Source organism: Bos indicus x Bos taurus, chromosome 3 (assembly GCF_003369695.1).
Source record: "Bos indicus x Bos taurus breed Angus x Brahman F1 hybrid chromosome 3, Bos_hybrid_MaternalHap_v2.0, whole genome shotgun sequence".
Classification (NCBI taxonomy): domain Eukaryota; kingdom Metazoa; phylum Chordata; class Mammalia; order Artiodactyla; family Bovidae; genus Bos; species Bos indicus x Bos taurus.
The window spans coordinates 91270115-91286618 of NC_040078.1; the positions used below are offsets into that span (position 1 = coordinate 91270115).

The 16504-nt window shown below is 41.9% G+C and overlaps 1 protein-coding gene across 4 annotated transcripts in view; it reads left to right on the forward strand.

Moving 5' to 3' along the window:
• Positions 1–4770: 4770 nt before the first annotated feature.
• The window catches only part of USP24 (ubiquitin specific peptidase 24), a 155605-nt gene continuing 143871 nt past the window's right edge, over positions 4771–16504 (forward strand). For 3 of the 4 annotated variants that reach the window (XM_027537132.1, XM_027537134.1, XM_027537133.1), the window contains exon 1: positions 4771–5109. In XM_027537132.1, coding sequence (XP_027392933.1) covers positions 4795–5109 — 315 coding nt within the window. In that variant the 5' untranslated portion in view covers positions 4771–4794. The remainder of the gene's footprint in view (positions 5110–16504) is intronic. The other variant, XM_027537135.1, reaches the window with a different exon arrangement.

Sequence of the window (16504 nt, forward strand, 5' to 3'; positions counted from 1 at the left end):
CTTTTGAATACACTGTCTAGATGTGTAGCTGAAGAGAGAATTTGTGAAGTAGAGGAAAGGACAGAAAAAAAATCTAGACTCAAGCACAGAGTTAAAAGAATAAAAAATACAGAAACAAGCAGAGGAGACAGATATGATTCAATGAAAAGAGTCTCATGTTTATTTAACTGAAGTCCCAGGAGGAGAAGAGAGAGAATGAAACAGAAGTAATATAAAGAAACAATAGCCAAGAATTTTCCAAGCTAGGAAAGATCTCAAGCCACATATTCAAGAATCCCTACAAACTCCACTGAAAACAAGTACAAAGAAAACCGCTCCTCAACACAACCAAGAACAAAAAAATAAGTATCATAGATTGAATAAGAAAACTCTACTTTTTCATTTCAAAGGTTACCTAGGAAGGCTAAATGATCTTGTCTCCTAAATAAAATCCCCATCTTCACTCTTCCTCTCATCTACACCATTCTCTACACTGCAGTTAGGTTGATCTTAAATTTTTAAATAGCACCCATCACCTCTCTCCTCTACATAAATGTTTCAGTGACTTCTCACTCCCTCAGAATAAAGTTCAAATTCCTTGTCACAGTTTAGGTGGCCCTCTCAGATCTGGTGTCCGTTTACATTTGCTTCTAGATTCCTTTCTCACTGCTACCTCTCTAGAACTCTACACTCCAGCCACTTTCCACTGACTTTTTCTCATGCATGTGTGTGTGTGCTCAATCACGTGCAACTCTCTGCAACCCCATGGACTGCAGCCTGCCAAATTCCTCTGTCCATGGAATTGCCATTTTCTACTCCAGTGGATCTTCCTGATCCAGGGATTGAACCCTTGTCCCTATGTTGCCTGCATTGGCAGCAGGATTCTTTACCACTGAGCCACCTAGAAAGTCCCCACTTTTTTTTTTTTTAATTTTTTTATTGAAGGATAATTGCTTTATAGAATTTTGTTGTTTACTGTCAAATCTCAACATGAACCAGCCATCAGTTCAGTTCAATTCAGTCGCTCAGTCATGTCCAACTCTTTGCGACCCCACGAATCGCAGCACGCCAGGCCTCCCTGTCCATCACCAACTCCCAGAGTTCACTGAGACTCACATCCATCGAGTCAGTGATGCCATCCAGCCATCTTATTCTCTGTCACCCCCTTCTCCTCCTGCCCCCAATCCCTCCCAGCGTCAGAGTCTTTTCCAATGAGTCAACTCTTCATATGAGGTGGCCAAAGTACTGGAGTTTCAGCTTTAGCATCATTCCTTCCAATAGGTTCCCCCAAATTGTTTCCCTCTTACCCATTCCAGGTCCTTTGCATATGCTGTTCCTATTCCTTCTAACTCTCTCCTCATCTTACACTCCTTTTCCTGGCTTTCCTACTTTCTATTGTATTATTGTTTAAATAACATTTCCTTTGGAAAACTTTCTAGATTTCCTAGATTTGGTCATTTATGCCCATAGAGGGCAAGAAATTTGCTCCTTACTTTCTGAAATTCTCCAATCAAAGCACCTATCACATTCTATGATTACTGTTTGTCTCTCTGTAAAGCCTTTAAAGTTCTAAACAGGCAGAAACTATGTGTATTTTGCTCACATTTGTCTCCCTAAGTCCTTGGCCTGGCTCAAAACTGACATTCAATAACTTTTTAATTACTTATTAATTATTTCAAGAAACCCCTCATATATTATCTTCAAGACAGTCCATTATACTTCTCTTCCAGACCAAGCTATTTCTTTTTCTTCTAAGTTTCTAAATAAGGATAAATGTGAATTAAATATTTATCTTGGAGGGTCCTTTATCATTTTCAAGATATTACTGCAATAAAAATAAAAATGTAAGTGAAGGTATGAATATTCATACCACAGGTCCCTCTCCTCCTATCCTAATTCAACAGAGTTTAACGTTTTTACTTGCTTTCTTACATGCAAAAAAAGTGTGATTATACTACTAGCATCCTCAAATGACACTCTGGCTTTTCACTCACTCCAAAATCAGGTTCAAAAATGGCCTTCCTTGTTTCTCATAGCCTTCTGTGGCTCCTTTCCAGTTTTTATCACAGACTTTTTCTCTGCTTCCTCTTCTCAGTTCAGCACAGCTTCCTCTGTCATGTTCTATAACCCTGCCACTGTTGACGAGTCTTTTTATGTGCCATCTGAATTGGTCAGCTCTGTCTCATTACCTCTTGAGTTCTATTTCGAATTTCAGTGGCAAACAATTTTTTTCTTCACCTGCGACTTTCCCTCCCTTTATAACTAATTTCTTAATTTGGTCATTGATTTAACTCTTTAAACATAGGGCAAAATTGAATATGATCCCCTTGCCATCATCACATTTTATCTACTGTTTAAAGCCAAGAACAGTACCTGCTGCTGCTGCTGCTAAGTCGCTTCAGTCATGTCGAACTCTGTGCGACCCCATAGACGGCAGCTCAACAGCCTCCCCCGTCCCTGGGATTCTCCAGGCAAGAACACTGGAGTGGGTTGCCATTTCCTTCTCCAATGCATGAAAGTGAAAAGTGAAAGTGAAGTCCCTCAGTTGTGTCCAACCCTCAGTGACCCCATGGACTGCAGCCTTCCAGGCTCCTCCATCCATGGGATTTTCCAGGCAAGAGTACTGGAGTGGGGTGCCATTGCCTTCTCCTAGCACCTGACAAATACTAAGTATATATTTGTTGCAAAAATTAAATACCTTTGGGAGGTACTCTATGACAGATTGATTAGGTTGATTCAGATTACTTTTGTTCTTCATATACCACAGATAAATATCTAAAATGTCATTGAATCCCTGGAAGTTGATAACACTTAATAACATTTTATTTCAATATACAGATTGTGATCTGATCCAATTATAGGCATTCTTCCTTAGCAAGTTCTTTTTTGTTGTTGCTCAGAAATGGAAGAGAGGAGTTTTGTTATTTTCATTAACACATTTAGAAAACTTTACTTCCTTTGCATATCAGTCCTAGTCTTTGGTCAATAATCTAGTCTAACCAGTACAAGAAACACAGTTACTTCATTTACATGTTAACTAACAATGACAAATTCACCCTGTAAATCAATTTGCTGGCGTTTAAAAATGTAGACAGCAAGTAAGGCTCATGGTCCAGGGTAAAGGATACTAATAGAATGCAGAGAAAATTTCTGGGTACCACCCCTAATTTGAGATTTGGGGTAAATGGGGATTTTAGTGAGTGCCTGGGTTGGCAACAGGAAGGATTTGATAGAAAGACAAAGGTTAGATAGATGATGGACTTCACAGTTCAGGAAGAAACCAGGGTCAGCGTATTAGGAGATGGACTAATTCAGCATATAGTGAGATAAGGGGAAAGTATCAGGATCTTGGGAGAGGGTAGGGAAATAACTTAGAAGCGTGAATTAAAGGAAATCGAAGCGGGGAAATAGCAAGGACCAGGGCTTAGATGGTAAAGTCAGTGGCCTAAAGATATGCCCCCTGGGTAATAATGCTAAAAGTGGAAAGAGAAAGCAAGGAAGCAGTCTCTGAAGGGGAAGGGGAATGCTCAAAGGTGGAAATCAACAGGGGTGCGGTCGCCTCCCGCAACGGGTATAGAAAAGAGGGGGCGCAGTCCCCCCTCACAAGGCAGAAACATAGCCGGAATCCTGAGCTACAGCGCAGTAAAACGTGGGTGGGTGGGTATCAGGAGGGGAACAGAGGTCCAAGGTGCTGGGATGAGTCAAGGGCTGAAGGAGGGTGATGCAGTCTGGAGTTTTGGGAGGTTTTCACAGGGAGCACTGGGATTTAGAGTTCGGATTGTAAAAATATGTTTCAGACTCTCAGGGGGCTCTGGCATGTGTTTGGTAGAGTCCACTCAGGTTATCCTGGGGTACGTAGGTGGTGGTCAGTCAAGGATGGAAGGCAAATTCAACGAAGTTTGGGAATTCATTTAAACCAGTTAAGGGTGATTTCAGCGAAAGCTGGGAGGATTTAGGTCAAGAGTATGGTGCATTCCAGCCCGAGTGGGTCGATTTGCCCGGTTTGGGGCATGCATTTAAGTGGGCGCTGAAGAGTATTTCAGGCAGCGTGGCTGAAGGACTTCCTTCAGGACCGCAGTCCCTGTCAGACCGGCTTCGGGGTGGGTTACAGCAGCGGCCAAGCGCACTGCGTTTAGGATGGAGTGCATTCCGGGCCGCGCCGGGGCGAGCGAGTCCGGGAGCGGGAGTCCGGCGGGGACTCCGGGGAGGTTCGGAGGGAACAGCCGTCAGCGCAGGGCAGGATCGCCGGCTCGGGGATGTTCCGCGCCGCGAGCTGTACTTCACTCCCGCCCCTCCCGATCCCGGGGGAACCTGTTGCCGGAGGAATGGGCGGGCGGCGGCGGCGAACCCTCCATCGCCTCCGCCTGGGCCTCATGGCGGCCCTTTCGACCTAGACGCTGCGCGGCACGGCCCCTCCCTGTTGCCTCTGTTTTTTTTTTAAAAAACGAAAGAAAGAAAAATCAGCCCCCAACCCTCACCCGTGACCTGCGGGCCCGGCGGCGGCTCGTGCGGCTTCCGGGAGCGGAGGCGCGGCCCCGCGGGCCGGAGGAGGCGGAGGCGGAGGAGGAGGCCAACATGGCGGCGCGCAGGGCTGGGCCGGGCCGCCGCCACTCCTGAGCGCCCCAGCGCCGTAGCTCGGCTCGCGGTGCTCACGCCCGCGCCCAACCTGGCCCGGCGGCCGCGGAGCGCGCAGCCCAGGAGCGCAAGGGCCCGCCCGGGCGCGGGGACGGCGCAGAGGCAGCGCCGCTGGGCCCGCCAGGCCCCGGACCCGCAGCTTCGCTGCTCGCCGGCCGGCGGGGCCCGGAGGCCGGAGCCATGGAATCGGAGGAGGAGCAGCACATGACCACGCTGCTGTGCATGGGCTTCTCGGACCCCGCCACCATCCGCAAGGCCCTGCGCCTGGCCAAGAACGACATCAACGAAGCCGTGGCGCTGCTCACCAACGAGCGGCCGGGCCTCGACTACGGCGGCTACGAGCCGATGGACAGCGGTGGCGGCCCCAGCCCCGGGCCCGGCGGGGGCTCGCGGGGCGACGGCGGCGGCAGCGACGGCCCCTCCCGCGGCGGGAGCACCGGAGGCGGCGGCGGGTTCGACCCCCCGCCCGCGTACCACGAGGTGGTGGACGCCGAGGTGAGGAGGGGCGACCCGTGACCCCCGTGGGAGAGGCTAGCGGGCTGGAGTTCCGTGGGGAGGGGACACACCCCACTGGGCTTGAAGTGCGGGGAGCGTGTGGAGCAGGGGAGGCACGGAGAAAGGGCAAATGGAGCACCGGGCTCGTCAGGACGGAGGTCAACGGACTGCGGTCAGGTAGGGAGTGGAGCCCATAGGGTAAGGGCTGATGAAACTGAATTGAGGATGCGGGGCAGGGCTGCGCGGCAGGGTGGGGAGGGGTCTCTCGGGCTTGAGCTGAGGTCACCAGCGGGGCAGGCCCCGGAAGGGGATGGGGAGGAGGGTCCAAAGCTGGCATCCCCGAGATGCGGGAAGATGACACATTGGCCTGGAGAGTGTGATGGGGGGTGGCGCGTGTTATCAGGCACTCAGAAATGGGGTACTAGTAGACTAGGCAAGGACCCGAGATTTCGTGGCCCAGGGTTTCAGTGAAGGAGTCGGGGAAGGCACCAGGTTCAGAGTCAGAGAAAAAGTGGGATGGGCCAGCCAGGGTAAAGAAAGGCCTTTGCTGGGTCAGAGGAGGACTTGAGGTTACGATGGGATTTGGGTTTTAGCCAAGGACCAGAAAAAAGAGATTGGTCGGGGTCTAAAATGAAGAGGGACTGGGCAGAGGCCAGGAATGACAATAATTGATATGAGATGTGGATTGGGGCGTCATCGATAAAATCAGGTATTAAAGCCATGGGGATTAGACTGAGAAAGGTTAGAGATAAGAGCCCAGGACAGGAGTCAGAGCTGAGGAAGGGCTCGGCAGTGATGGGACCGGAGTTGGAATATGAAGCTGGGACCAAGTCTGGGTACTGGTCATTGATGAAATCAGAAATGAGGGAAAGCTAGACCAGAGAAAGGGGTTGTAGCAATGAGAGTGCTCTGCAGAGGGACAGGGACAGGGTGGAAAATAAAGGGGCTGGAGGAGTCTGTTAAGGAGAAAGGGCCTTCTAGGTGAATGGCTTTGATCAGAGATCTCAAGTCTGGGTGGAGATGATTCCTTCTGTTTAGTTTGAGATGTGAGCAAAGAACACGAGGGAGAAAACAGACTTTACCTCGCATTTTTTTTAAAAAAAGTATCAACCAGAAGCAACAGTGTTGGTGAATAATTCTTTTGCAGAAAAATGACAGCTCATGATAGGGGTTTTGGTCCGATTTGCTGCATAGTACATTTCAAAGGTCCAGTAGAGTAGGTTGGCTTACCCTAGTGGTTTGGGTTTTTAAGTAGAGATGTGAATTTGGATAATTCTTAATGAAGCTAAGCCTCCTGAAAGGATTTTTTCATAAATAATATTCTGTCTTTTTAGTCATATGCTTTGGCAGCATGGGCTGAAGTAGCTTGGGAAAGAAAATAGCACTTCAAAAAACTAGATTTCACAAGATCTCTTTGGTTTCCAGACTTCCACATACTTGATTGATTGCCCTCTGTTACCCGGTAACTCAGCTGTATCATTGACTAGTGTATGGAAGTAAAGGTTGTAATTATTCCTACTTTGGGGGAAAGGTCCCATATAATTAAATCAGATCAGATCAGTCGCTCAGTTGTGTCCGACTCTTTGCGACCCCACGAATCGCAGCACTCCAGGCCTCCCTGTCCATCACCAACTCCCGGAGTTCACTGAGACTCACATCCATCGAGTCAGTGATGCCATCCAGCCATCTCATCCTCTGTCATCCCCTTCTCCTCCTGCCCCCAATCCCTCCCAGCATCAGAGTCTTTTCCAATGAGTCAACTCTTCACATCAGGTGGCCAAAGTACTGGAGTTTCAGCTTCAGCATCATTCTCTCCAAAGAAATCCCAGGACTGATCTCCTTCAGAATGGACTGGTTGGATCTCCTTGCACTCCAAAGGACTCTCAAGAGTCTTCTCCAACACCACAGTTCAAAAGCATCAATTCTTTGGCGCTCAGCTTTCTTCACAGTCCAACTCTCACATCCATACATGACCACTGGAAAAACCATAGCCTTGACCAGACGGACCTTTGTTGGCAAAGTAATGTCTCTGCTTTTGAATATGCTATCTAGGTTGGTCATGACTTTCCTTCCATGGAGTAAGCGTCTTTTAATTTCATGGCTGCAGTCACCATCTGCAGTGATTTTGGAGCCCAGAAAAATAAAGTCTGACACTGTTTCCACTGTTTCCCCATCTATTTCCCATGAAGTGGTGGTACCGGATGCCATGATTTTCGTTTTCTGAATGTTGAGCTTTAAGCCAACTTTTTCACTCTCCACTTTCACTTTCATCAAGAGGCTTTTGAGTTCCTCTTCACTTTCTGCCATAAGGGTGGTGTCATCTGCATATCTGAGGTTATTGATATTTCTCCTGGCAATCTTGATTCCAGCTTGTGTTTCTTCCAGTCCAGCGTTTCTCATGATGTACTCTGCATAGAAGTTAAATAAACAGGGTGACAATATACAGTCTTGATGAACTCCTTTTCCTATTTGGAACCAGTCTGTTAAATAACTGTATTTAAATCGCTTTAAGAAATGAGCTTCTGTTTGCAAGCCCCCATCACTCTTCTTGTTCCAATTAGTTTTGACCCAGTTTTGAAATCAAGAAGAAAGCCACTGCTTTTTCTGAAGCTGCTTTTATAGTTCTTCAAAGTTCAGCATATCCTCATTTTGTGAAAAAAATTTACTTTTTTTTCTTTTATCACGCCTTTTAATTTCCTGGAATTGCAAAATCAAAATAAATTATAATGCTTGGTGGTACTTTAACATCCACGTTAGCTGCCCTGCCTGAACATTTAAACACTAAGAATTTTTGGCTTCCTTTCACATGAATGACAGGCTGAGGAGTCTGCTTTCACATAAAATCTAGAGAATCTATGACTTTGTGAAGACCCCTGTCAAGTTTTCATTTCCTCTTGACTTGTGGATTTGGCTCTACCATTTAATTTTGCAAGGTCAGAGTGGGAAGTGGGGGTTGCTACTGGTGCCTGAGGATGCTTTACCCAGAAGAAGACCACCAAGGATACAGGCACATGGGAACCTGGTGAGAATATTTAATCCAGTTGTTGCCTCTGTAGTTTTACAAATCTATTTGCATGCCGCTTGTGCAGTTTGTTGGTCATTCTTGTGGACAACGGGAACCTGAGGCATTTGATCTTGGGAAATAGGGAGAAGCGCTGATCATTGTTGAGCATCTATACGGTGTCAGGTGCTGTTAGGTGCTTTATACATTGTACTTAATCCCCAGTGAGGTAGTTAATAACATCACTGTTTTAGAGTTATGCTTAGCTAGTGGCAAAATCTGAATTTGAAACTGGTCTCTCTGACTGCAAAGACAGTGTGTTTTTCATTCTACTCAACTCATGGTTTAAGATTGAATTCATTTTAAGATAAAAAGGAAAAATAAAAAGGGAAAGAGACAAATTTGAGGTTCCTGTACAAGCTAGGAAAGATGTGGCTTGCAAGGGCTGAATCAACGCATTGGGAATAGGATAATGGATAGAATGAAGGGAGAATCCTACCTTTTTAAAGAAGACTTCAGAAATTAATGCTTAGTTTGTCTCCTTGGTTTTACATACATAAGCAGGCAAGCCCCAAAGGGGCTTGTCAGCCTGTCATTCATGTCCCCACAGAGTCAGTTCATGAAAGAGATGGGACTAGGATCCAGGCCCGCTCACTCCAAGTCCATTGCACTCTCTCCCTATCAGCTGCCTGCCTTTCAAATGAAAAAGGGACAGGACACAGTTAAAGGCTGGAGAAAAGAAAGTGTAATAAACAAGGTAAAGATTGTCAGCTCTTGTATAATCTACTTGTTTTATTTCTTTAAAATGAGGTCCTTGGCTGAAATTATATAAATTTGTATTGGCCCAATAGGAAATTTCAGTTTCAGTGTCCTCTTAAAAATATTTGGGAATATACAGATCAAAATCCAATTGTTAAAAAAGAAAAAAATGATTGCATTTATTTTGTATTTGTCATTTGATAACAGGAACAGTCCTCTCATTTGGTAAGCATTTAATCCTTCCAGGTTCCAGGGCTGGGAACAGAATGTAGAGGTTACAGTCTGGTGGATCTTAGTGCAAGCCTCTAGCTTTACAAGAAGTGACTTCCCAAGGTCATGCAGTTAGGTCAATCAGTTTAGTAATTTGGGCTCATGCTATAATTAGGATTTGGTTTAAAAATTAAAATTTGGAAAGTAAAAGCAGTTAACTTCTGGTTCAGTAGCACCAAGGAGAATGCAGATAGAAAAGACTCAGATATCTAGTAGAATGCATAACACTGCACAGAAAGCCACTTTTTTAGATAATCTTCCAGTGACTTAAAGGTACTGCTTTGCAGAAAGTTGTGCTGGGTGTAGATGTGTATTAATTCTTGGTGTCTTGGCTGGATGGGATTTTGAAAAGTTCACCAGTTTTGATTTTAAATAGCATTACTTAACAACCTTTCCACAGCAGGTAGGAATCTGTTCTATTATTAAAGAGAGTGAGATCTCACAGCTGCTCCAAATAACTTATCCAGATGTTTAACACCCCCGGCTGTTAGAATTCTTCAGTGTTTCTTTTATGGTTAATGTCAGCCCCCCTGACCACTATTCAGGGCATGCCCCCTGGCTCTGCCCTCCTAGAGCTGGGACAGAGTTGGTCCTTTTAAGAACTGTGATCCTATCCAGAGAGTTAGAACTTAGAACCAGGAACCCTTTTAGGCACGTTTTAAAATTTAACACTTGTGCAATATACCTTACTTGTTACTAAGTTTCCTTGTTTTGTCTTTAGAAAATACTAAAATAGATTTTTTTTTTGCAAGGAGAGTTTTAACAGAAATACCTTAGTGTCAAGTTTCATGTTAATTCTTATTCCTAGAAGTGACATTTAATGCTGTGATCTCACTAATATTGTGAACTCCTTGTTTTGTTTCTGTTTAATTGTGAATAGTCTTCTGGAAATATTTTGTCAGAAGTATTTGCATGATTTCATTGCTTTTTTGTTAAAGAGCCCTAAAGTTGTCCTGCTAGACTATATATAAATCACATAAAAATCACATTAATTTGTAACTCCTTATTTTTGCCCCCTTTTTTTTTCTTTTGGTATTAAGTGGGTAGTTATACATGAATTAAAATTATACATTGTATATTACATAATACACTAAGGTTTATATTAAAACTCGTGTCCTTTTTTCCCTCTAAAATACACAATTCTAGCTCATTTGAATGTGGAGTAAATATCTTATAAATAAATTTTAGTTATTTGTGATTTGAATATATGATTTACAGGTTCTGATCTGCTGTGACTTGTTCAATTAGAAAATGTAGAATCTATTTATAAGTTTTACAGTTAAAAAAATAAAATAATTCCCAGGACTTCCTTGGCAATCCAGTGGTTAAGACTCTGTGCCCCCAGTACAAGGGGCAGCAGTTCCATCCCTGGGCTGGGAACTAAGATTCTGCATACCACAGGGCAAGGCCAAAAAAAGGGAAAAAAGAATTCCAAAATTCAGTTGAAAGTACGTGAAAAATAGGGACTCTGAAAGATTAATTTTGAAATAAAAATTTCTTTATAATCTAGTATATATGTGTCTCCTTTGCGAACTAGGCATATGAGTTCATCTGACTTGTAATTACGTGACCATTTGCTATTAGAATGAATGTAATTTGGCATGAAAGAAGTACCTTTTGTGTATCAGTGAGGCATATTCTAGTGAAATCATAGTAGGTAGGGACAGCTTTATGCAACATAATAATCCTGTTAGCTTAAAATTTGAAACCAATAACAGTATTAGAAAAGTAAATGTTGTTTTAATAATTTGAGGAAAGAATTTCAACCGTAATATAACCTAAATAGCAGACATCAAGGTATTCCACAGCTTCGTGCTTACTGCTCAAAAAGCATATAACATGGATTTTATTTGAATTTGAGTGCAAAGATGAAAAATTGTTGCTTTTAATAAGAATTATTATATTCAGGAAGATTTGGTTCAGTAATAATTTTCCTGTCTGTGGAGTTCAGTTTTCGCAGAAGTTTTTTTTATTTGAAATACCAAAGAGAAATGAGAAGTAAAATATATAAGATTAAACCATTTCAAAACACCCTCATATTCCACATGCACTCAAGATCATGCACTTCACTCGTTTGTGTTTTAGTTTTTTTATTTTATTTATTGAATTGCTTTTGTTTTTGACTGTTCTGGGTCTTTGTTGCTGCTCACGCTTTTCTCCAGTTGCGGCAAGTAGGGGGGCTGCTCTAAAGTTGCAGTGCGCTGGCTTCTCGTTGCGGTGGCTTCCTTTGCTGTGTAGCTCGGGCTCTGGAGAATGAGGGCTTCAGGAGCTGAGCGTGTGAGGTCGGTAGTTGTGGTTCACGGGCTCTAGAGCACAGACTCAGTTAAGTTGTGGCGCGTGGGCTTAGTTGCTCCGCAGCGTGTGGGATCCTCCCAGATCAGAGGTCAAACCTGTGTCTCCTGCATTGGCAGGTGGATTCTCTACCACTGAGCCACCAGGAAAGTCCTAGCTGTTTTGTCTTTTTTTTTTTAAACATAGTTCAAATAAGCTTTAATATTAGGTTTTCTGTCAAATTAGAAGTGTTTTGCAGTAGTCCAGACATGCGGTGATGAGCTGCTGGAGGCAAACACAGTAGTGAGAAGTGACAAGTAGCTCAGGGATGAAGGAGGGGACAGGAAGCTTTGAAAGCAAAGCCGTGTGTATGGAGTGATGTGCAACAGCTTTGTGTGCTGCATGCCCCCGAGAGGCTGTTTTTACTGATGCCGCACTCCAGAAAAGGTTACAGTCTGTTCTGTTTAAGAAAGTCCAGGAATGTGTAATACATTTTACCACGGTTTTGATTTAAAAAATAAGAAAATAATAAGAAGAAAGTTGGGCGTATAAAGAAGCAAGCATTGAGATACAAGGGACGTATCAGCCTGAGACTTTCGCATTGTGGAGGCATTGCTAAGAAAGTTGTGCTTCACTTTCAAGAGTAGATGTTTTTTCTCACCTTCCTTCCAGGGAGTTTTAGTTTCTTTTTTAAGTTTGTATTTCTCGTTCTCATTATATTATAATAGGAATTGTTATTATTCAGTATTGAAATATTTTTCAGTCACAATTGAGTTGTAAAAATTTTTTCTTAAGCTCATATTAGTAGTAGGTGACATTACATTTGGTGTATGTTGATTTGTTCTGAAGAAAAGAGCTAACACAATTAAGTTGGCATTTCATTTTGATAATCTTTACCAAAATTGAAATATTTTAGCCATGAAGCAGGAATCTTTAGCCATGAAGGTGGAATCTTTTTCTGGGGCTAAGTTGAAGATTTTATTTTTCTTCTTGGAAATAAGTAATATCTTCAGTGCCCACCAAAGTCTTCTCACTTCTTAAGTTCCAGTATAGTTTGCTTTCTTGTAGTATCTGTTTCAGTTATGTGCATTGTGAAATTCAGTTGACAGCATTTGATATACTTTCACTTAAGTTTAAGATGTTTATGTTAGAAATATTTTATTTAAAAAATAAATATGATATATTCCTTATCAGTAGGCTTCCAAAATGGTTTCTGAAGTTAAAATCTTTTCCAGAAAGATTTGTTAGTCGCTGTTGCCAGTGCTTTTCAATTTCTACTTTGTCTTCTTTTAGAATCTAGCTTTCATAAACAGATCAAAATTTTTAGGCTTTTTTCCCCCTTCTTTCCATTCCTCACTCATATTGGCAGTTTTGGTTGAAAATTGAATTGCTTTCTGCAATTTACCATTAGAAGCCTACCGTGTAGCATTGTAGTAGCAATTTAAATTAAAGCAATTTAAAATACAGATCCTAAAAAATATGAAGGTATTCCATACTGCCAATGGCAACACCATCTGTCAATTAGTTAATTTATTTAAGACTCCTTACTTTGTCTTCTTATCAAGTAGCCTGTTAATTCTAACCGTAAATATCTCTCCTGCCCCCGCTGTTACTGCTCTGGTTTTGTTCATGTCCCGTTCTTACTGTTTTTCTGTGCCACTCATGGGTACCAGAATGATCTTTGTAAAATATAAATTTTAGTTATGAGATAACCTTGCTTAAGCTGAAACTCCAGTACTTTGGCCACCCCATATGAAGAGTTGACTCATTGGAAAAGACTCTGATGCTGGGAGGGATTGGGGGCAGGAGGAGAAGGGGACGACAGAGGATGAGATGGCTGGATGGCATCACCAACTCTATGGACATGAGTTTGAGTGAACTCCGGGAGTTGGTGATGGACAAGGAGGCCTGGCATGCTGCGATTCATGGGGTCACAAAGAGTCGGACACGACTGAGCGACTGAACTGAACTGAATTGAACCTTGCTTAAAAATGTTTGGTGGCTCCTTAATTCCTGTAGGTAAAATCTGAACTCCTTTCTTTCAAGATCTCCATCCTTCTCCACCCCACCATGCCTCCTGCCTTCCAGTGCCATGTTCAGAGGCCATCTGTCCCCTCCCTCTCCTCCCCAAACCTCAATAAGCATCTCTCTGGCTAACATGGATTTATTCTTCGAGATTACCTTGAATGGTGTTTCTCTTCAAGGCACGCTTGTCTCACCTGGCCACATTCTCCCAACGGCATTTTGTAGGTACACCAAGTAAAGACATGATCATATTTTAGCTAACAAAAAGGTGTATTTACATGTATGTATCTGTATTTCCACTGGACTTGAGGAACAGTAATATTTCTTTTTATCTCTGTGTCCCTGAGACCCCTGGCTCACAGTGTTTGGCTGGGTAAATAAATGAATGGAGAAGGAATATCTTAAGGGAAATAAAAAATCAAATGGAGTTTGAAAGAATATTAAACCAGGAATTTGGGAGATAGTACTTTTCTCTTCAGGGTTCTGTTGATTGCTAACTATAAGTTTATTGGACAAGTCAGTTTGCCTCTCTGAGCCTCAGTTTTCTCGTCCGTGAAATAGGCATCTTGTACTAAATCTATGGTTAATTTTCATTCTTTAATCTCTCTGAGAAGTTAAAAGCTATGAGGCCTTTCAGAAAATAGCATGTGTAAATATACACACTTGGTTTTCTAAATAAACTGATGCTAAACACTAATGGCTGTTATTTTTGGGTGATAGGGTACATAGGTACCCTATGTACCAAAACTCTTCAGTTTTACTGAATTAAAAAAAGATTAAGTTTTTAAAAAGTATATAAACTCTATTAAATGAAGACAAACCAAACTCTGGTGTCCATTAAAAATGAAAATAGCTTTAAAAATTGATTAAAGTATTTCATGATTCTTAGGGAAATTTTGCCTAGATTCTAAAATTGTTTTAAAACTTTGCAACTGAGGAAAGTTAAATATAGGAAGGGTTTGTGTTTTATGTAACTGAAAAACTGGAAAAAGTATATTACTTCCTAACATAAAATTGGGAACTTCTTTTTTAATCTAAATTTCATATTTGATTATATACTTACTAGATAGTTCCTAATTCTAGCTATAAGAAAACTGTCTCAGAAGATGTGGTTCAGCAGGACTTTTCAAATTTGAGTCACATTTTGAGCTTTAATGGAGCTTCTGTTTAGTCGCTTTTCCTGCCTTTCTCCTTTTCTCCGTGTTCCCCCCATTCCTCACCTAATATCTCCGAGCATTTTGCCTTGTTGACTGATTTTAGAACTTCGTTATCTATGACTCAGGTATGTTTGGACTCACCTTTCGATTAACCTGCCAGCATTTAGAGACTCTCTGAGATCTATGACTCTGTCTTGGAAACAGCTGTTTTTAAAGCATAGATTTTGTTTGTTTAGCTTTGCATTGCCAAAGGGATGGAATAGAGATGCATACCTGGACAACAAGGCCTTCCCTTGTCACCTGTGATTTCTGGGGCTTGTAGCCCTGCTACAGGGAGGCCTGGTATGCTGCGGTCCATGGGCTTGCAAAGAGTCAGACACAACGGAGTAACTGAACTGAACTGAGCACTGCTATTCATGACTGTTGGGCTCTTGGTGGCTCCAGACTTAGCCTCATCTGCTGTTTTCAAGAAGACACGACTGACGTGACTTAGCAGCAGCAGCTGTTTTCAAGAAACAGTCCACTCACTTGACTCTTTTCGGTCATTTGTTCACCTTAATGTACTCTTCCATGTCTGCTTACTTATTTCTAAGAGAGCAAGACTGCTGTTTCTGGAATTTTTATTAAAATACTGGAAAAAAGAGTTCTTAGAAGAGTTCTCTGATTTATATTAAATAAAGATAGAAATCAAATTCCAATGATAAAAAACAGGCATTAAATACCCAAAGTGTCAGAGCAGCAAGACAGGTAATAGTCCATTACCTGTGTTCAATAAAACACTTAAATCTACCTTCATTCAGTAGGTTTTTATTGAGCATTGAATGTGTGCTCGGCACTGAGTAGATGTTGGGCATACAGGAGTGAACCAATCACAGTCCCTTCCCTGTTACAGTTTCAAGGCTGATGGGTTTCCTTTGCTCTGTGTCCAATAAATTATAATGTTATAATTCAGAAAAGTAAGGCCTTGAAGAGTTGTGGGTTAAGTGTGAAGAGATTAGATCTCTCCAAAGCATTTGAGTAGTGCCTCAAGAATTTTTTTGTGATGTAATTTGATCTATAGTGGTATCCATTGCCAGGAAACCAAGTGATACTGTTTTTTCAAGTGTTATTTCTTTTAGTGCCATGGAATGTACAGAATTTGTATTTATTTACTTGTTGCATGTTTAATATTAGGTTAATGATTCTCTCAACTAGCACCTCTTTTAAGAATGGTGGTAATTATTTCAGCTAAATGTCATTATGTTTTGTCCTAAAATCAAATTTGTGCATTTTTCCCCCCAGGAAAGAGAAATTGCTCTAGAAACTGGCCTTTTTTTAGGCTAAAAATCTCTTATAATTGTTGATAATACCCCCCAAAAAAGATTGTTTTTAAAGCTAAATGAAAAACTTGTCTGTTATTAATAACATTAGGAATCCTTAGTTTATTATCAACATTTGTGTGTGGGGGGGGTGTTTAGTTTTATGTTGGAGTGTTTTATGTTTTATGTTTACTAAAATACTATATACTTTTAAAATGTTAGTACTTTTCATTTTGTAAGATTTCCTTCTGCTTCATTTGAAATGTTTTTAAATGAAACATTTAAATAACAGTAGCAACAGATCATCCTATATTTCACAAGTTTGTATATCATATTTGATTTTGAGAGAATATCCATTGTCTGTTGAGCAATCAGTATTCTCAGTTATACCAGGCAAAAAATGTATGTGTAATATATAAAACGTGTACCGTAAAAAACAATTGGTTCATGAGATGTGTGCAGACATACTGACATCTGTAGAGAATAACGAGCAAGTCCTGTTTGCTTTTCATTACTTTGGGGTTTTTATGGTTGGAGTATAAAACATGTCTGTGATAAAGAAGTTCCAAGTATTTGTTAAGGAGAATCAACTATCAGAATCCATGCTGAGTTAC